The sequence below is a fragment of the Aquila chrysaetos genome, chromosome 9, assembly GCF_900496995.4.
Source record: "Aquila chrysaetos chrysaetos chromosome 9, bAquChr1.4, whole genome shotgun sequence".
NCBI classification, from domain to species: Eukaryota; Metazoa; Chordata; class Aves; order Accipitriformes; family Accipitridae; genus Aquila; species Aquila chrysaetos.
The window spans coordinates 22,121,768-22,143,780 of NC_044012.1; the positions used below are offsets into that span (position 1 = coordinate 22,121,768).

The 22,013-nt window shown below is 46.8% G+C and overlaps 1 protein-coding gene across 1 annotated transcript in view; it reads right to left on the minus strand.

Annotated features, from left to right (window-relative positions):
* The window catches only part of HYDIN (HYDIN axonemal central pair apparatus protein), a 161,548-nt gene that overhangs the window by 71,971 nt on the left and 67,564 nt on the right, over nt 1-22,013 (minus strand). The window contains 8 exon segments of the mRNA XM_030026239.2: nt 553-791; nt 8,852-9,004; nt 12,464-12,628; nt 13,098-13,233; nt 14,526-14,626; nt 15,440-15,675; nt 17,653-17,720; nt 21,373-21,596. Of these exon segments, the coding sequence (XP_029882099.2) occupies nt 553-791; nt 8,852-9,004; nt 12,464-12,628; nt 13,098-13,233; nt 14,526-14,626; nt 15,440-15,675; nt 17,653-17,720; nt 21,373-21,596 (1,322 nt within the window).

Below are 22,013 nucleotides of genomic sequence, written 5' to 3' on the forward strand. Positions count from 1 at the left end.
GAAACAAAGAAAGAGCGACTACGTCTAATAAAGTGCAGCCCAGCAGGGGAGCCGGGGAAGATGAGCGAACTGAGGGATGATACAGGGCAAAGAAATTCTTCTGCTCCTCCAGAACTCCCGGGCAGAGGCGAAAAAAAACAGCACCATTAATTTAGTCAAGGAGTTGCTAACAAGCTACCACCAAGGTTTTCCGCTGTTGTGAGATGACACTCCATAGTGAATGGAAAAGCAAGGAACTTTATTGCAAAAGAAAATATGTTTATACCTGTAATGTAGCATTTTCCAGCCGGAGGCTTCTGGGACCTGCTGTTATCAAATAAAGATTTGGAGGAAAAAGTGAGGAAATAAACGTATTATAACTAAAGACAATTCAGTGACAATTTAGCAACCAGTTTCCATTTCGGTGGCTTGGTGGCTTTTAAGGGTATCTAACGACTGTTCCCTGTGGCTTCATTGAAACAGAGCCAGGACCTTGGGCACTGAAGAACTACTAGCCTGAAGGACTACAGCAAAACTCCTTGCTGAGCCCATGGGAGCTGAGAGATACCCTACCTGAAGCGGGGTCCCAAGTTGAGCTCCGGAGCAAAGGGTTTGTCGGTGACAATTGTGGTGCCGATGCCAACAGCCTGGACGGGGATGACATAGGTATGGCTGTTCTCTATGAATAGGTTCACCTCGTCTTTGAATTTCTCAGTGTCATCCAAGTTTGCTATGATAGCCACAGACACCTCGGTCTCAGGGGGGATCACTCCTTTGCTGGGTTCAATCCTCCAGCACGAGCATTTGCCAGCCTGTAAGACAAGCCAAACACTAACTTAGGACAGAAACCATGGACCCTGGTCTCTTGTGGGGTGCAGGAAAAGGAAGGACTAAAGATATGAGGGTAAAAACCATAAAGGCTTAATTTCCCTATATCTAAGCTACGGTGTCTGGAAACAGCAACTATGCAGCAGCTTATACAAGCTGTATTTTACCCTCTAACAGACTCACTTCATTAACCCAGTTTTGCCCAACCCAAGGGATGCTCATTCTCAGGAGATGGTTACTCCCCCTCCATTCTCTCTTTTGGAGCACACGCCAAGGGAAGCTACTTTATCTCTCCTGGCTTCCTGACAATAGTGGCTGGGTTTGCATAAAGGCTCAAGGCCAGAGGAAGCCAGGACTGCTCAAATCCCACTGCAGCGGCCACATGGCTGGGGGATACTGCTGAAAGCCTGAAGAATAACTGCAAAACCAGTTGATCAAAACCCCAACACCAAAGTCTTCTTTCCCAAGAGTTAGGCAGTGCTTCTCAACAGCCCCTGAGGGACTGAAGCACCCAGTTCCCACTGATCATCAGCTGCAGCGAGGTACCCCAGTGACCTCTGCTTTGGAAAACTCAGCTATAAATGTTTATAGCAAGGCAGTAAAACAATAAGGAAAAAGAAAACTGCAAGACATGCCCTGTGGGCATGGCCCAGGCTTCCCAAGCACTCTCTTCCTCTGGTTTCTCCTCGACCTCCCTCTACGGATGGGGCAATAAAGGTGCTGGACCCCAGCCTATCTAAAACCACATTCACAGGAAACAAGCTTGCAGAAGAGAAATGCATGCAATGCTCCCTGGCCAGCAGGAAATGCACTGGGATGTAGACGTGAGGCTTCAAAGTGTCTATCACAGTGTTAGTGGTACATGCACCAGAGTTCAGTACTGTGTTTGGGACGACAAGCACTACTCACTCAAAACTCCGCAGTATTCTAAGAAAAGAGGGTTTTTTTCCATAGAAAGCAATGAAATGCTTGGAGACCTGACATGATCCAAGCAAGTGCTTGATCCAGGTGAAGTTAGCTCAGGTTTCCATCCATCAGGCTGGCAGCACTGAGCTCTAACAGGATACCAGCCAGCCCAAAGGAGAAGAGCATCAGAAAACCAAGCAGCACTTCGAAGTCATGGGAAGCATTTTAGAAAACCCCCCCAAAACCACCTCTGCTAACAAGGGTAAGACTAGCCAGACACCAGGGAAGCAATAAATTGCTGAGCATTCAGGGTCCCAGCAGCATGTATAGATGCCCCAGCTACGATAACTCCTTAAGCTGACAGTGCCCTGCACGGAGGGCAGGGCAGGTCTGCATGCCTGCATCCCAGGATGGAACATGCCAAAGGCATCAAAATTATTCCAGGCACTGGCAAAATTAATGAACTCAGCTCCATTTAATTTGCCCTCTAGAGCTGCAAAAGAAAGTCTTAAAAAAAAAAAGCAAGATGAAAATGAGATGGAAGAAGGTGGTTGGCACAGGGTAAACACTGGGGCCTCGCTGACCACATTGGAACCCACCAACCCTCTTCTGTTGTCCCCACATCCCGTGCGTAGCTGCTCACTAGCCTCGGAGGCATCCACTGCACTGCCATCAGCCAAGGGCTACCCAGCCAACACGTTCACACCGAGCCAATGGGTGTTAGGTTTTCATTGACATTAACATACAACTTTTCCTCCGATTCATGCTGACATGGGGTAGCTCACTTGAAAAGGAGACCTGATAGCTCTGCTCCAGAGGTGAATCTGCAAGTCTGCTATCTGACAAAGCTCATTTATCAAAGCTTGGCAACAAGCCAGACAGTAAATTGTACCCAAGAAACTATTACTGAAGAATAATGATAGGCTGTCTCAATGGAGCCAGACTTCAAATTTCCCAGGGTGACGTAGTGCAGACCCACCATACCGTGCCAGGCCAACAGCCCACTCCAGAGGAGCATGATTTGCATCGTGTCCTCATTCTTTCAGTTAGCATTTGGTGTGGGTCCAAGGGGCAGCACAGTGCATCACTGAACAGGAGACCTGCCAGGACCAAAAAGCTCTGCCAGGCCAGATTCACTCAGGTTTCTAGGTCAGCTTCTGCCTACACTGATCCAGGCTGTGTCCCAGAGACGAGAAATCTCTTGGAGACATGCTAAACCTCCCCCACAACACACACACTTTGAAGACCAAGGTCTAACTTCTGATAACATCCCTGCTACTTGCTTATCCTTGAATGCTCCGGAAAATGATGCAATAGCTGTATGCACTGGATAGGCAAAGTCAGTGGCTATTTTTGTTCCTGTAGGAGCTTGCACTAATGGACATCAGAGTCCCTGAATGCTAGGCAAGGGTTGGGATCAATCACTTAAACAAGAAGTTCAATGCTGAGATCATTAGCTTCTCCCAGGACAGATTTCCATTGTGAATAAGGGCTGCCAAAATTTGGTTGTAATAGACACCAGCATGCATCTGAGATGCGTGACTGGCTGCCCTAAGGGATGACTGAGGAGCCACCACACTCTTGAAGCTACTTAAAGCTAGTTAATTAAAGTGATCTGGTCATTCTGGCCTTACACAAGTGAAAGAGGAAGCAGAACTCAATAGTCAAGATGCAGTTGTACTTTACCAAGCTGTGCTTCTAGTGAGAGAGCATTCCCACCGTGTCAGGCGGACCCATCACTCCTCATGGAGGTTGCACATGAAGGGGAAATAAATCCCCATCCTACATCAGTTGTGCACCAAGCCTTGGCCCTGGTACTTTAGCAGTCCCGAGGTAGGGTACCCTGCGTTCTTCATTTCAAAGCTACTTTTTATCCGCACAAACTGCCAGTGGCAGAAAACAGCCAAAAAGCACCCTGAGCCCCAGCAGGAGATGGAGATCAGAGCGTGAGGCTGGCTAGATGCTCCCACCAACAACCAGCCTCCTCCTGGCACCTTGGCACCAGCACCTCCTTGGCAAAAGCATAGGGACCACTTGGTTTAGCCTCTGTCCTGGAGCACCATCAAGAGGATGTTTTATGAAATCAAAAAGCAGAGCCTCTAAAAAAAAAAAAAAAAAAAAAAAAAAATTAAAGTGGGGCACTCACTGCCACTGACAACGGACCCTAATTTGTCACACTTGGTTCAGCTAATAGCTGACTGCTGAGCAAGCTAACAAAGCTTGTCTCCAGTTGTGTGCCCTGTCCATAGCTCACCCCTCCAGATCCCATCTGCCCTCCTTGGTGTGCTGGGGAGACCAGTGCCACCACTCTGCACATTGGGGTTCTCCAGCTAGTACACAAGCACAGCTTGGCTGGCTGCTGCCAAGCACAACATTTAATAACCAAACTCCTTCACTGAGTCATTCTTGCTTTTAGGAACATAATTGCCTTGAAGACTTCTACCCTTCTTTAATTCAGTTGGCCAATGGGTGCAGCACAATACGACAAGTTTAGTCTCCCTAGACGAGCAGAATAACAATTTGATTACTGAAATACAGAAATTTTGAAAGGGTGTGAACTCATATAAGACACCTGACATGACAAAAAACTAACTCTTCCCTGTGGCCAGGTTCCAGGCACCTTTTCCAAGGTCTCCTCCAAACCTCTGCTCCCCTTTTTAAGAGCCACATGCCCTGGACCTAAGCCCACGTGACCCTGGGAGGGACACAGCCTTCCACCTTCCTCAGGTTTTGGCACAACCAGTCGCCAGCACAAGACTGGATGCTCCTGGCCATGACCCCTGTTCATGACTGATGCCGTGTGCTGCGAGGCATGGTCAGCTACAATGAATGGTTCCCTCTGGCTCTGGCAAGACCAAACTGGGTGGAAATGAGCAAATTGCTACTGCTGTATTAGCAAAACAGAGCCTTTAAAACCCAAACCAATGGTTTAAGTCTAAAGGTTAGCTTAGCTTTTGGAGCACCATGAGGCTCTGGTGGGACAGCTCTGGAGGGAGTTAAGCCTATGCATCTTCATCTTCAAAAGTTCTGCTCACCTTGGAAGAGACCACATATGCAGGGCCAGTGCTGCCCATACCCTGGAAAGTTAATTTAACACTCATTTCTAAATAGCATCGCAGATATCATTTGAAGGGCACGGCACTCTCTGCCTGTGTCTTGCTATGAGCAAACACTGACGGGCTGGTTAATTATTCAGATGCTTGAGGGGGGGAAAGGTAATTTACAGTAGATTTAAAAACCACCCTCTTGCCAATTCAAGTCTGCTCCCACTTCAGTGAGAGCAGCTGGAGAGAGCTATGAACAATACCGACACGCTCTTCAAAGCCTTCCCTCCCTGCAGCCTGCCCAATTTGCTCAGACAACAACAAAATCACCCATCAGCCAGAACAAGAAACAGAATCACTAAAGCAGCATCCCTTTATCGGCACTGTTTTTAAGTTTATTTCCCTGTTTTGCTGTCTCTCCATATGGCTGTTTCTTTAATAAAGGGAATGTCGTCAAAAGCTTGAGATAATAAGCAATGAAATTAGTAAATGAAACAAATCCTGCACTAATGAGGAGAGAAGCAAGCATGGGAATGGGAACTGCATGTTCTCCCCTTGCTTACACCACATTTGACCAAGAGCCTTTATACACTGCCTGAAAATCAGTTGACTTTTCTCCAGTAAATTCCAGTGAGAAGATAAACAGTTACAGCTTTTTTTTTTTTTTAAATAAACAAAACTTGGTCTCTTCTGCAATGTCAACTCCAGCTGAATTTGATGGCAGCTCATCCCTGGGAAGGTGAAAGGGGATCTACTCGACAGACACTCTCCTGAAGACAACACATCTGGCTGTACAACCACTGCTAGAAACCAGGCAGCAGCAAGCTCCACCAGAAGAGCGCTCTGGATTAGGGAGGTCAAGGATCAGGTCCCCAAATTAAGACTGTCATAAGAGGAGGAAATTCCAAGAAAGGTTTTCTCTCTCCTCCCTCATTACAAGGCACCAGGAAACCACTATTTGCCTCCCTGCACATACCAGACCCAGCACGGTGGTTATGCAGGCAGAAGAAAGCTGGCACTGATTAACAAAAATTACACCCTAGGCCTGTCTTTTCTGATCACACAGGCGTGATATGCAGTTGCCTTCCATGATGCCGAGTGATGTCATTCTTAGTAGCCGAATAAAATATTCCTGAGAAGAGAGAGTGACAAAGAACAAGTAGGAAATGATCAAAGAAAGATGCTTTTTCCTCCCTGCCTTTCTGCAGGGAGACCAAACACTTCTGTTAATCAATACAACTCTTTTGCACTTGTCAATATGGCAAAAATCAGATGCTTAGGGAGACAGGAAAAGAAGATGACAGCAGCAGCAAGGAGAAGAAACAGCCACCTTTTTCAGCAGGTCACATCAGCCCCCAGCTACACTGCAACAGCCCCTTCATGTTGACCTATTCTTCCAGTCTCTTCTACCCAAGAAAAAAAGGCAAATCCTCCCCTTGCTGGATTCCGGAGGATTCTCTAACAAGGCTGCCTGGCAGCTGGGAAAGCAATCTGACAAGGAAAAGTACATCAGACAGACACAGGATTCAGTGGATGAGCACGGGATGACACACTGGTCCCAAGGGTCACAGACCTGAAGATACCCTGGCAAGCAGGGATAAGGGTCCCTACACTCCTCTTCAAACCCCAAAAGCCCCATTACAATGCACAGCTTTGGAGAGGTTTTATTTATTTCCTTCTGGTGGCAGAGATGCTCAGTGCTGTTCCCTGCAACTCATAGAATAGACTAGACTTGACTCAACTCATCCAACGGAGAGGAGTAATTCCTTAAATCACTATCCCAAAAGTGAAGTTATCCGCAAGAAGCATCTCTCCTTGCTCAGATAATGCTCTTTTCTCCCATAAAGAAAGAAGAAAGCTTGACTTGACAAGAACAGCAATTTGCACATGATGGTTAAGGATACCACTAAGGTGCAGCATGGCCATCTGCATTACAGAATTTTCCTTTTCTGTTTCAAACAAAACACCAGCCTTTTACTTGCCCTGTTGCTGTCCCTTAATTTAATCTCATTCAGTTTGTTGAGCTGCCAGTCAGTATGCTGTAACATTGCTGATCCAATGCTGCTGTGAAAATTTCAATCAATAGTTCTTTCTTTCGAGTGGGGACTGTGATCTATAAGCCTAACTGCAAACAGCCACGGTTTCAAGATTAGCCATCAAGCGGAAGACAGGGAAATCACAGCTCACCGTCCTGCAGCAATTTCCAAGCAGGGAATCAAAGCAGCAGCTTTGGCATCTTGGAGAACACAAGACTTGGGTTCAGGGGCAGGAGTGACTGAAGGATGCCCAAGTCACCCACCAGCTAGGCTAAGGGACAGCTGGAACTGTTTCTGCTCTCGGATGTACATGTGCAGTTCACCCTGACACCCGACTGCATCTCAAATTTTAGTTCCAAAATCATTCGGTCCTTTCTTCTTCCCATCAAGAAACTACCAGGCAGCCTAAGGCAGCAGCAAAGGGCAAAACTTCATTTGAGGCAGCAAGACAGCACCAAAATAGGTAGCTGCTGAGGGCAAGGGAGTAGCTCGAGCACATCTTGCCTGCCGCAGTGCTGCTCCCATCAGGCAGGCTCAGCATCACGGTGTTGAGTCTGTCTGAAGAGCCCCTGTTGAAACAGCTGATCGAGCAGGTTCCCAGGACCTGACTCCTCGAACATCTCCGTGATAGCAGCAGCTGTCCTGAGAAGCAGAGATGCTCACCATGGGGTAACCCAGCCCTGTGGAGTCAGCAGGGGGGACTAAGGAGCAGCAGAGCCCATCTTTACTGCAGGGAAAGAAACCATCCCTGAACCACCTTATATTATTGTTCTGTTTATTGATTAGCCAAAATATTTGCAGAGATTGCAATGACCAGGGTAGGATTTATTGCCCAATCCCATGCATTAGGGCCCTGAGGCAATGGAGAGGCAGATATACCCTGCAAGCCCCGCTGGTTATGCTGCAAGCTGTCCAGGGGAGGGAGAGAAGGCATTACACCAGGACAGCAGTACCTAAACCGCTCTGCAGGTCAGTGCCTGGTATGAGTGTGCAAAAACCAGCATTTATACACCAGGACCACCCATCCAAGGTGGCTTGCTTACTGCAGAGATGGAAAGCAGATTTTCATTGTGGAGTCAAAGAAAGCTGCCCTGGGAATGCCCCACTTTGAGGTTACATTTATCCCCCAAACAGCTGGAAGAGCAACAAGAGAGAAATCCAGCCCCCTTCTCCTTGGCCAAGGAGGCTGATCCTGTACTCTCACACACTGCCTGATGCTTTATCCACAGACACAACCAAGTCCACAGCACCAGGCCTGGCTTAACCAGCTCCAGAAGTTCAACCCACCTCACACAGAGAAGAACAAACCTCCTCCAAACCCTGTTTTCAAGCCCTTTACAGATCCCCCTTTTCCAGTGGGGAGCACATCCCACCCAGCCTCAGCACGTGAGGCCTTCCCGGCTGCAGCATCCCTGTTCTCCCTGCCAGGGAAGCAGCCAAGCTCTCCTTCCGCTATACAGCTTGTCACGTTACGCAGCCTCCATAAATTAAACAGCCTTTTGCTGCAGCTAGTCTCCAGAGATGCCCTGCAATGCTACAGAGTCCACTGACTGTCGGTACATGACCCTTACAAGTATATTTTTGTGCAACAACCCAGCTGGTTTGACACCCAGTAGGTGTGAGACTCACCTCACCACGAGCAGTTTGAGGACAGACCTCACACCTTAGTCTCTATCATTAACGGTGGTGTGACACAAAGCAAATGCAGATGTAACAGGGAAACCAAAGGGAAATCTGTGCCCTTTCAGGAGCAAAGAGCCACAGGGTTCTCTTGATCTCAAAGGTGCAAAACCATGACTCTCACAGCTAAATACCTTCCACAAAATAAAGGGAGAACTTGTAAACATGATCCAGACTCATTTCTGCTCAAACATCTATGCAAACTGTCTCTTTTACTGAGGGGTGCCCCTGCTAAAACTGCCCCCTTTTACCGTATTGTGATGGAATATCTTGCTTTCTCTCTCATGTAGCGATATGGAAATGTTTCATATAAAACTCAAGTCACAGGCTGCTATGGAGCAGTCATTTTCATTGGAAAATAGCCCCACAGATACTTACCATCTGTGCCCTGAAGGACGCAGGGATGACAGTCTGATTGGAGAGATGAAGAGGTCGAGAAGCATCTTGTAGAACTTGGATACTGCCGAAATTTAACTTACTCGGATGCACGTAGACAACTGGTCCTTCTCCAATGCTCACTAAATGGATTTTCTGCTCCAGGAAGCAGGTAGGAAAGATCAAAAAGAACAGGGAAAGTTTAAAAAGATTAGACAGCTCTAAGGGTACTCCTAGACCAAAGGATAATTACAGTTGTTTGAAGTTTTCAGTGGTGTAAGACTGAAACAGAAGGCCTGCAGCAAGTGTGAGATCTAGAGTGATCCCATCTGAAAGCTACAAGCTCCCGTTATCAGGGGATAAAGAAACCCTGTTTCCCATGCTTTCTTTTTCACACCTCCTCCACAGTTAGCTCTCTTTCCTCTACCTTGTGCCTGCCCCCACTCCTTTTACTGCTCAGTCTTGCCCCAAACCACCCACCCTGACTTCTGCTGCTGCACAGCCACACTTGGACAGTAACTGCTTTAATATTCCCCAAACTACACTTGTGAAAACCAGCACAAGTCAGCAGCAAAAGCAGGCTCTTCACAATAGAGATCACATAAGTTAGTTGCCTCTGATTTGTGTTTATGTGTATTCCTGGTATTATATGAATAATGGGCATTAATTATTAATTACATCATTCAAGCAGTATTTTTTTCTTTTGACAGTCTGAGACCGAAAGGTTTTGCTCTTGCAGAACTGGTGCAAACTACTGGAAGAGAAACGTGGATCCCTTTGCTAAACCACCTTCTCACATCATTAAAACCAGTGAGAACTTATCCAGTCTTGCTGGATTTCACTGGTTCTGAACACCCCAACTCTTAAACAGGATCTAAATGCGTAAACTCCCAACACTGACAAGCTGCTGTATGATTCACTGGAGGGCAAGGAGTATGATTTAACCACAAAAGAAACCAGCCTCCATGATGTAAAACCTTTAATGATGTCTGACTCAAGGAAATGGCACTGACAGCTGTCAGAATCACTAGTCCAACTCAGCCCGAAGGAGCAGCATCCAGAAATGCTCATCCCTTGACAGGACAGTACTGCGTGCAAGTAAGAGCCAAAAATCATGTACCAAGGCTGGTACTTCAAAAATAAGGAGCTAAAGCCATGCATAATGATGGACCTTTTATCCCTCCAGGAGATTGGAGGCATGGAGAGCTGCAGTCTGGGTAATGCTGCCCAAAGCTCCTGGGAAAAAGGAGCTGGAGGGAAGAGCTGTGCCTCACCAGCTGGCTTTGCTTCCAGGTGACAGCAGGGCAGAAGCAACAAAGGCAGGGCAGAACCTTTTGGAGATGAGCACAATAACATCTGGAGAATGCTCAGGCTAGCTGGGTTCAATGAGAGTGTGTACTAACACAATACACCCTTGCCAAGGAAAGGGCTTATAAAAAAACCCCTTCATCTACAGTCATCTTAAACGGGACAAGAAAACCCCTGTTCAACAGCATAACAGGCAACGTGACACACAGGGAAAGGGAGTAAAGGAGATGGCAACTTTGCCATCAGTAATATTGACATGCCCCCCCCCCCCACTCCCCGCCCCAACAGCACTGCTGACTTTGTCAATGGGTATATAATGTCACATTTGATCATTTAGGAATGAATTGCATCTGGCCCTGGCAGACAGCCATGCTTTGAGTGACTGCTTATTCTGATAGCAACCAGATGCCAAATCCCCTGCCTGTGGCACACGACCCTGCCTTGCCACCGCTAACCCCAGGGTTGGGTTTTACCAGTTCCTTAATGCAGACGACTACATACACCAAATAGAAGCTGGCACACAGTCACCTGCAAACAAAATACCAGGCAACAGACCCCTGGAGGAATTCTACACAACCTGGATGAAAGACCTGTATCACATTTCACCTAAAACAGTGTAAAGACTTGGTATCAATACTAGACAGCATAACTTAAGACAAGAGCAAGCTTATGTTTTGTTTTATGGGAGTACATTGCAGTGATTCCCCTGAGGTCAGATTTGCATCATATGATCCATACGGGTACAATTTGCCACCACTGCAGGATGTATAAGACAACGGCTAGCTGTTCTGCTAGCCCAGAAAGCTTTGGATGAGTCGGCTACTAGGGAACTACTGATACCCCACTCAAACTATAAGGCAGACCTATAGAAAATGCAAAGAATCTCACCTGACAGCCAGAAACTCAGGTCTGTGCTGTCAATAAACCCAGTGAGGTTTCTACCAGCACTCGCTGGGTGCTGGCACCAACTGAATATAAACGCTGCACAATAAAGATCAACTTAGTGGACACACACATTTGCTCAGTCTCATGCCAGTCATTTACTTTAGGGACAACCATGATTCTCTGCTGAAATGCTCATCCTTTGGGTGAAAGACTGACATATTCATCTCCAAACAAAAAAGATTAAGGTACAGTAAAGTTTGAAACTATAAATTGTTAACCCAAGGGTAAAAGCTTTGTAAGAAATCTGTAGTTAAAAAACAAGCTGACAGTTAAACAATTCGTTATTGTAGTGGGAAGAAACCCTCCTTTTTAAGGGAAGCATGCCTTATATTTATGAGCAATTGTTTTGTCAAACTTCAGACTTCCCTGTAAAGCCTGCATTGCCTGGCCTTCCTGTTAACTGGTTTACATGCACATCCACAACGGCCTGGGTTGAGATGTTCTGTGGCATCCGGGGGATTTAGCAGCATCGTTTCCATTCGTTTTAATAAAAGTTTAAATCCCTGCAACTACTTTCAAAACGTCAGCCTTCCTTTCTGTTACAGAAAGCTTAAGGTTCCCAGCAATCCTCTGACATCGTCTTTCATGCTCAGAGAGATAACAAGGCATTTTAAAACAGCTGCTTCAAAAGTTAATATCATTTTAAATTAAAGTTTAATTAACTAAATTTGTTCTCTATTTCAGCTAGATGAAGCCAGGACACTACGTAGAACGTTCTCTTGCCTACATTTTGTTGTCATTGCTGCTGTTGTATATGCCTGAATGCAAACAAAGTCTTTCAGGAGGCTTTAGTCCAGGAATGCTTTGCCTTGTCCATTTCCAAGCTTGGTAGAAAAACCCAGATCCTCTGTGCTCCAGGTGCAAGCAGTGTGGAAACTCCTGTGTCTTTGGCTGGGGCTTTTGGCAAAGAGAGAGGATGGATATTGCTCAGATGTGATGGGCCTGACTTTGAGCATGGTTTCTTACACAGTGCTTGTTTTAGCAGGATTCACAGATGTCCCCATGTGCTCCTGAAGAAAAGTTCTAATGAAGCAGCAGTTGCTGTTCGTCTAATATGGCAGAGTATGAGACCCAGGGATTGCTCTGGGTTTCAGACTGAGCTTGTTATCCTGTCCCACATACCCATAATTAAATGCTGTGTCAGACACTTAGATTACCACCTAAAAGGATACCATCCTTTCTCTTTTCTAGGCATTAGCTGTTGCTTATGCCATGAATCCCTTCTTTCCTTGTCCACACCAGCCATATATTACAAGTTCTTGTTTTCCCAGGAAGGATCCCTGAAATCAGCAACCCTGCCTGTACACTTTACACCCCATGAAAATGAGTCACATGAAAGCCCACATCTCCCCTAGCACTCACCAGAGGGGATCCTCCACTCCCAAACACCGCAACATGAGCAACAGTGTCCTGCTCTCCTGTCACCTGGGCTTCCAGTGTTAATGGGACCTCCACTGAGCTGCAAGGCTGGATAATCCCACACGGCACAGGGCTGGAGTACCAGACAGCAGCATCCTCCTTGTGTTCCTATAAGGGACAGAATCAAATACAACTTCAGAATGACCTTTAAGGATACTTTAAACTCCTTAATATCTACCACAATAGCAATCCACACACATTTTAAAAAATCCCTAGGACAAAGCAGAAAGGCTTAAACCAAGATGCAAGACTTGTACGGGCTTAGCATCCTCAGAGAGTCCGAAAGCTGCTGCACCTACAAACACCCACTCCTGTGCTGGCAGCCTCCTTGCAGAAGCTTTTCACAACCCTCTAAGTTCTCCTGCATGAAAGCACCCCAAAGACTGGGGTTATATTTGGAATATAATTTGCTTCCTAAAGTTTATATTCAGATACGTTCCTGTTCTCAGGACCTAAAGGTTTGCTGAGAACAGGAACCTACCTGAATATAAACTAGCAAGCTCTTATCCAACCCCCTTTTTTTGCTAATAAACCCCTTGATAAGATTTGAGGACAGGAGGCGGATGCGATGCCAAACCTGAGGAAGAACGCCATAGCAGCCCGGAAGATTGCTGTCGTTCACAAGGGTCAGCATCTGCTGGTAAGGGAATTTTAGAAAGCACCGTCCAAACGTCACGACGGGATTGAGCACTCGCAGCGGAGGAACTACACATCTAGGCAAAGAGATGACCAAAAGGGAATTAGAGACACTGAGAGAATGTAGAATTTGTTTACTCCCCGAATAGCGTGAAATGGAGCATAACACATTTGTCACTGTCAAATAGATATTTAATACCCCTACAGCGATAAATCACCTTTACCTTCTTTTTACTCAACAACCTCTTGTAAAGGAGGGGCAAACCCTGAGACTCAGTAACACAGAGGCTGCCAAGTGCCCAGGCAGAGCACGGTGCCCTGTCCCAGAGATGTCTGATCAGCTTTGCCCCTCCTTTGCCCCAGGAGGCTTGCAAGGACCCTCCCAATGGTCCCAGCAAGGTGTGAGCTCTGGGGCAGCCTTCCCACCACAGACCGGTGCTCACCAAGGCTCAAGGAACACAAAACCCCAGTGTCTCAGTAAAAACAACTTCCCTTCTCTCCCATACCACTGTTGCCCTGCCTGAAAACTCAGCTATTTGCCCCAGCAACAGAGGGCACAAGCCACCACCTGCCTTATGCAGTGGGTGATCACCCTCTCCCAGTTCCTATAGCCCTTCACCCCCATGGGTCCATACACTGTCTGTTCCCATTTGCACTTGTTTTACAAAACTGCAGCCCAGGAACTGACTGGATGACTGCGTGGGAGAGGGAAGAGCACCAGTGAACTGCATCCCTCTTGTAATTAAACTGACACCCACCGCAGCACAACAGGACTGAATCTGGCTGCAGCAAGAACAACTTTTGGCTTAAGTCTGAGAACATTAATGCTCAAAAGAGCCAGAGAAACCTGAGCTCACCTTCACATCAAGGGCTATTTTCCCCTTCGTAAGGTCTTTACTTTTACCCCCTGCCTTTACTTTTCCCTCACCAGTCCTGCCATAAGCCCCTTTCCCATTTGCACACGCCTTTGTTAACTGAACCTGACACCAGCTTTCAGCAGGCTGCTCGCTGCGTCCCAAACAAATGGTGCATTTTGGTCGCAACCCAGCACAAGTCCACCACTTGCAGGAAGGAGAGGCAGCCCTTTGGAAATTTGTTACACCTCAAGCGCCAAAAAACGGGCCAATAATGAATATAATTACTGTTCCCTTTAGAAAAAGGCTCAGGACCATGCCTGTCCATTGAGCACAGGTGCTTCTCAACACAGGCTGCTTTCAAAGCACTGCCATTCTCAAATCTAGCTGGGCAGAACTAGCTCATTAAGCCATGCTTCTCATTTGGACCTGGAGCCAGCAAACCACGTGCAAGGCAGTGTGCTGGCGATGGATGCACAAGGAAAGACGATGAACTGCAAGGAAAGTGCTGATACCTGGCTGTGAGGAGCAGCGCCAACACCTCCTTGCCAACACCATCCACATCCACCACCAGTGCCAGCTCGTATCTCTTCACGGTGTTGGAACACAGAGTGACCTGATGGAAGAGAAGAGCATCAAATATATCATCACTCCCAAAAGCCATCGTCCATGTGTGGTGTCCTCTGGTTCTCGTTCCACAGTAAGGAAAGGGAGGATTTTGCCTTAATTCTTCTGCTGGTCCATGTGTAGAGCACAGGCTCTGGGGGTAACAGAAGTCTCCTGACAATATGTGATTTGTTAAATAGACTTTGCAGTTATCAGGGCATATGTAAGCTAAATTAAAGCACAATTAGACTAATGCTCTACTCACCACTGTTAAAATTAAGGGACCAATTTTTAATCTCGACTACAATAGCATAAATCCAGGAGGAAATCTGTTGGCTTTAACAGAATGAGTTCAGCTTTACAGTGGGAAGCTGAGGGCAAAATGTGGCCCAGCAGATGCTGTGCAGTTCATGTCTGCCAGAGCTTTTTCAGTCCCTGTTGGAGATCACCAGAGTGAATAGAACTTATTCTGCTCAACAGGAGAGGAGACATAAGACCAGGAAGAAAAGCAAACTGTTTTATACAATGACATCTCTCTTTTTAACAGCCATGTTCTGTCCTCTTCCTTCCTCTGCCCACTTCAAATCAAAGAAATCACTCTTAGCAGCTCTCAAAAACACATGTATGGCTTCTGTACTTGACCATACAGTACATGATCTTCAGCTTACTGAGTCCCAGAGTAACCCAGCTAATGAAAGCCTAACACTAGTGCAGCTATCTTACTCATGTTATGCTCAAAGCTAGCAGCACTAAAGCCCTCTCATACATCAATGAAGCTTCAGCTCCACCTGCTGAAGCACATATGGCTAGACTCTTCCCATACCTGGATATCCAGGAGTCCCTGGGAGCGGATGGTCCCTCTGCAGGGCTTTATGGTAAATTCAGTTGGCTTGACGTGACCTTGAGCTCCCCTTCTCCAGGACGGGCGTGTGCTGTCCGACATCTGAACAAAACTGGTAACACTGGGCTCTCCCGAGCCGTCCTCAGGAATGCGAAGGTTGAAAGTCATGGGCACCAAGGAGGTGTTAGTGAGGCGACACGACAAGGTGCGAGGAAAGCCTAGGAAAATGACACAAATATGAATTTATGCACCAATTATCCCATGCTTCCTAGTGTCAAAATCCTGTTATGATGAAACTGCGCTTGGAGTTTAGCTCCTTTCAATCTGAATTACAGCTAATAGAGAAGCTAAGCAAGCAATTAACTGTCACTTAAGTTCCCTTTTGTGCTGATCACGGAGATTGCTTCCTTGGAAATGCCCACTCTTAGCAACGCTGAACACCAGAAATTTCTCCCTCTAACTGTAAAGAGCTCTCTCATCTGCCCCCAAAGAAGCACTAATTATTTCTCACTTATGAGTGTGCATCCAGATAGATCATTTATTCTGAAAATTCAAACCATAAAATTCCCTGTTAACTCCACAGACACTCCCACAGTATTCAATATATAAAAGCAGCATATTGTCATTGAGGAGATGCTACAGTAAAAGAAAGGAAGGATGAAATTGGGAACTATAGCATGATGCAAAGCACTCTAATGCAGTTTCTCTAGGCAGGATTCTTAAGGCATCTCCTGTTTTGGGGCAACCAGACTGAGCACGTGACAACTCACAGCCCAATTCACTGAAAGCAAATCTCGTACTTGCTTAGAAATTAGCAGGAACCATGTCTCACCTTACCCAACAAATGGGGACATCACACTGGCTTTTATTACCGCCCACAAAGGTTTCCATCACTTTAGCTTTGATACTTGCTTTCCGTAATGGAAAACCAGTGATACAACCACAGCTGGTGGGAATGTTCTGTGGAGACAGGACATCAGCCCACAACCTCCTCTGGAGTGAACATCTGGCTTGGCTGGCCAGCTCTGCAAGAAGGAGACATCCCCCATGGCCTGCTTACCAAACATTATTTGAATAAAGATAGGGAAGAAAACCAACTGCAGATACAGCAGATAGTTTCTCCATGCCCATCAACAGTAACCATTACCCACCTCCGGCAACTCCTCCAGCAAGGAGGCAGGAGGTGCACAAAAAGGACAAACACAGGCTTCACAATTCCAAACGAGACCGAAGTTGCCAGATGCAGACAACAGTCAGCAGCACAGTTAAGAAAAGCAAAAATACAAGAGTTGCCTTCAGCTGAAAAGGCCTTGTTAATGAAATCAGATTAAGTAGGATGAATCTCCTATTACATAACCATACTTCTGCCTGGTGCGTTTCTTGTTTTATTTATTCAAAAGGAAACAAAGAAGTGGCAGAGTGGTGATGTAGGGAGGGGAGAAGCGGCTCAGGAAGGATAATGAGTTTTCTTAAAAAGTCCATGAACAGCATGAAAACACAGAGGCATCCTGGGTGCAGAATGATAATGGCCCTTCAATCAATCCACAATTGATTTCACATTTAAACTTTAGATCATGTCAGTAAAAAGCCTTTTGTGAGACTGAGATGGAGAACCAGAATCTGCATTTCAATGGAGACGCTCTGGATGCCTAGCCACCAGCTCTGTCAACAGAGCTGGGCTTGTGGTGGGGAAGGAGAAGGAGCCCACATCTGAGAACATCAGTGTCTGATGCAGAGCTATTGCTTGGGCATATTACTGATAACAAGGTGCCCTCCCAGCACTAATTAACATCTCACACTAAAGGTCAGGTGGGTAAATGGTGTCCTTGCCTTGCAACAGCAACATTTACCCAGAACAGCTACAGGCTAGTACATGGCTTAAACTCCCTTCTCCTGCAGTCCCATCCCCTGGGCCCTTTGTGACAAGGACTTTCACAGTCATTCTGCTGCCAAGGATTGGGAGACTGGGGCTGAACAGACTACGAGGGACCCCAGAAAATACTGACTTTCTATTCCTTTGGTCCTATCTGATCTCATGATGGAAAAATACTGCCTAAGCAACCAGCAGCCTTGGTTTTAACACTCTGAAGGCTGCTACAGAGGAACACAAGTGATGGATGCTCTTACGTTAAAGCGCTCCATTTTGATAATGCACAGACCTCTCAACCTGTGGTCTAAGCCCAGGGCACACTCACCGAAGGAGACGTCACCGAAGCAGAGGCAAGGTATGTCAAAATGAAAAGTTGGTCCGATGACACAGCCCCTATGAGGACAAAAACAGGCAGAGGCAGCATTGGCTTGGTTAAAGAGAATTGCAAAGCTTCAGCTTTTGTTACCGCTCAGATGAATAAAAGCTGGTCTCAGAACCGCAGCGGGTTTCAAATTAACTTGTCACCCTAGTGCTCAGCACAGCATCCATGTGGACAGGAGGCAGCCAAAGTGGTCAGCAGCTGACAGCTGCTGATGTGGCTTAAGGCACTATGTCAGGCAGGGTATGCCCCCAAGTTGTTGCTGGCCCAGTGAAGGAACCCTAAACAAGTGATGGCTCTGTGCCTCAGTTTCCCCATCTGTATTGCGATGGACACAGAGGTGTCTGCACAAAAGTGGACTTGTAACTAGCCTTCCCAGCCACAGGTTCCCCGCTTTGGTATTTCTCAGCTGGAACTGGTGTTTCCATGGAGTATACGGACATCTTTCTCAGAAGATCTTGATCCACACAGGCATTATGCATGCAGGATTTTGAGGCATGAATCCAGGGGAGCCCCAAACATCCATTGAGAAGAGCAGCAACAGTTCTACACAGTGAACAGTTGAATTTGGACGAAAATATCAGCTCGTCACCAGTGTACCAGCTGACACATCCAAGAGCAACATGTCTTAAACCACCAAACATAGGTGTCCTGAACCCACCATGCTATCTTGCCCATCCTTAAATTCAGCACAGGCTCCAAACCCCAAAACTCACTGACATCTGCTGACATCAGCACTTGAAGCTGCACAACATTCATTCATTTATTTCATGGTCTATGCCAATCAATGCCAGCTCTGCCTCTTAGTTAAAAATCAAGGACCACAGTGAACAGTGCCCTCTAGTTTTATTTACAGGACTGCCACTGGATCTGTTCTACACATGAACAGATCCCAGCATCCTGCAAGAGGGACCTGTGTTGATCCATGGTGCCCCGTTTCCAGCATCCCTTTCTAAACACCAAAGAAACAAGCATTCAGGACAATCTAAGTTTGGTTTCCAAGTAAAGAATAATCACCTACGGTTTGGGCATCTTCTGATTGCATAGTTAAAAAGGACTTAAAAACTGACTTTCAGGAGTTTCAATTCAATACTAATTCTCAATTCTTGGAGCTGAATCAGTTCCTGAGAATAAGTCAGGTAGCAAATTCCTGCTGCTGCTGAAGTTTCCTCTCCAAGGACCTGATATAATTAGCCTTAACCACCCAAGCCCTAACAGCTTACTTTGGATGGAGCAACAGGAGCAGACATGCTTTCCATCACAGCACTTGCCAGGAGACGATGGAAAACTACTTCCAAACCAACCACAACTGGGGATCACACTGGGAAACTGCCAAGGATGAGCCTTGCCAGGCAAGTGGGGAAATGACTGCCATTTCTGCTGAGTGCACTGTATCTGTAGTCAAGTAAGTTAAACCTGAATGACTGCCCAGAAGGCTCAGGCAAGGAGCCAACCCAGAGCTCTGTGCACCACAGCTGATAACAGTACAGCTTGCAAGAAAACAGGGGGAAAAGGCAGTGTTTCTGCCAACAACTGTGTTTTACAGTAGCATTAAATAATGCATTTGTGAGCAGGAAGGATAACACAGGATGGGACAGGAACCGCTTGAGCTCTCATCCCCATTCCTTCCTTTGCAGCCCAGTGTCCCACCAGCCAGCTCACTTCCATTCAAAAGAACTGGGAGTTTTTCCTCCAGGGAGGACTAAATCCAGTGCACAAAACCTCCTGAAGAGGGAGGCTCAGCTTGACCTGGTGGGTGGACATCTCAAAGGCATTTGAAAACAAACAGTTTGAGTTGTGGGGCTGGAGAATGAGAGATAAGGGCTGGATATAGATCCTTGAAAAAGGCAAGACAGAAATCGAGGAGGCAGATGACATCTCAGGGAGGAGTGGACTGCAATGGGAATTATTGCTGAGGGACAGCTGTATGGGAGCAGGTGGGGATGCTGGGGTACCATCAGATGGGCTGCATAGGAGCTACCATCCAGGAAGGAAGAATACAAGGATAGAGAAGAAAGAAATTAAAAAAAGGACCAGCAATCCTCTTTCACTGAGATATAAGGTCTGCACTGAGCCCAGGGTAGTGCTGGCAGAACAGGGCAGAGGGTGGCCACAGAGAAGGGGAGGACATGCTGGGCACTGGGAGCCAGGGCTTCAGTGGGGAAAAAAAGACCACTTCATTTGGTTGTGGGGAAGCCAGAAGCCAGCTATCCCACTGACAGCTCTTTCCTTCCCCAGGAGCAAGCCCACCGCGGGGCAGAGGCAGCGGGCACTATCCAAGCAATACCGTATTTTACCTGTGATAAGCGCATCTTTACAAGAGAAACCTGCCCTTGCTCAAGGAGAAAGCTGCTTATGCAATAACATCCCGTGACCAGTTTGGGGGATGGACAGAGGAGAATAAATTATTTGATTGTGAAATGTTCTCTCTTGATTTCCAAAAAAAGCAGCACTTTCCCTCCAAACACAAAGCCAACATAATTGTTTCTTTACTGAGGTCAACAGACCTACTCACCACTCTTCTCTTGCAAAGTAATAACCTTGTTGCTCTTTTTTATCCATTTTCCTTACCTTATTGGTAAAATAGACTGCAGATTCCTTCCATTTCTTTACTACCTTGATCTAGTGCCTCCCAACAGCAGCAGCTCAGGAGGCTGGCAGCTGAGGAGGCACAGCCAGCCCCAAACCTCCAGAGCGCCCACCATCTGCTTTCCTGCCTACACCACGATATCCCACCAGCCCATGGTTGAGACTAGCTGGGACAAGTTCACATGCTGCTGTGGTCCTGAGAAGTGAGCTTTGCCTCTCCTATCATCAGCTTTTTTTTTTTCTTCCCTTCTCCCCTTTTTGCTCAGTGAGGATTATCTTTTGCCACAGCACCAGCCCATGGGATGATGCCCAAGTCTTTGTGACTGTACTTGCTGCAGAGCTCCCCATCTCCCCCATCAGCACTTTCCTGGCTGCAGAAAAGAGCTACCGTAGCATTCGCGGCACAAGAACCGGGAGGACAGCTTGTCCTAATACATTAGCATGAGAGATGATGTTGAGGCTGCTGCTACTCATTTTGTATGGATTATTAACACAGGATTTTAAAAACACTGCTTCTGGCTGCAGAATCACCCAAGCTGGCCCAGCTGTCAATCATCTCCAAAGCTCTGTTGGCCTCGCTGTGTGTTCGGGTGGGACATCCCAGTCCATCTACTGCCCAAAACTGATACCATCCCACTGTCTGCCATGGCCCAAGGAGGAATGAGCTACCTGTAGGAAGGAGTCACTCCAGCTCCTGGGTACCCAGACTGGGCAGCAGTCATCTCCACATCTTACCTGTGCAGCCTCCAGTCAAACTTTTTCCAGCATGGGCAGTGTTGCTTAAATCCCCAGGGTCCTCACACAGAGATATCAAAGGGTCACAAAAGAAACCTGCTGCTGCCAAATTCTGTGCAAACAGCATCCTGGAAAGTCACAGAGCCACCGTGGCTCAACCATGAAGGCAAAGCTGGTTCCCAGAGGGACCCAAGACATTCAGAGTTAAACTGGGTATTGAGAACATAGGAGACAATTACACTTCACCTTTTCCTCTTCTCCATCATAAAATGAGGTAGGTAGGACATGATTACCCAGAGATAGCTACAGATGTACCTACCAAGCTCCTATAACCCTCCTCACCTGATAGTCAAGGTCACAGGCTCAGGAGATCCATTCACACTGAACCTGAATTCTTCCGTGAACTTCCCCAGGATGGTGGAACTGAAGGAGATCCGAATGACTTGGAGCCCATCCGGCAAAATGATGCCCTCCCTGGGGAGAAGGGTGAAGCAGGAGCCCAGAGCTGTAGATGGAGGGACCAAGCTGAAGAGGGCATCAATGGCTCCTTTGTTAAACAGGATCACCTGCAGCAGCAAGAAAGCAAAATAGAAATACATAAGGAATGTTCCTTTCTTACAGAAGACTGATTTGTTTTCTAATTAAACAATTAACATCTGTAAGAGGCAGAAGATGCTGCTTGGCAAAAGCCAAAGAAAATACAAACAGGACAAGTTCTGCCACTGGATTTTTTCATGCAAAGCAGCGATAACTTCACATAAACGGAGTCACTCTGGGTTTATTCCACTGACACAGAGCAGTCCACTTTGACTTGCAGTGCAGAGGACATGCTCAGCATCACTGAGTTGATTCAGACCTGTCCCTAAGAGCAACGAAGGGCGGTTGCAGCATTACTAGTGAATCACCAACTGCTTCTGCTCCAAATAAGTCCGATCCTGCCAAGGGCAGAACATGTTCAGCTTCCATTGCAGCCAACAAGTTTA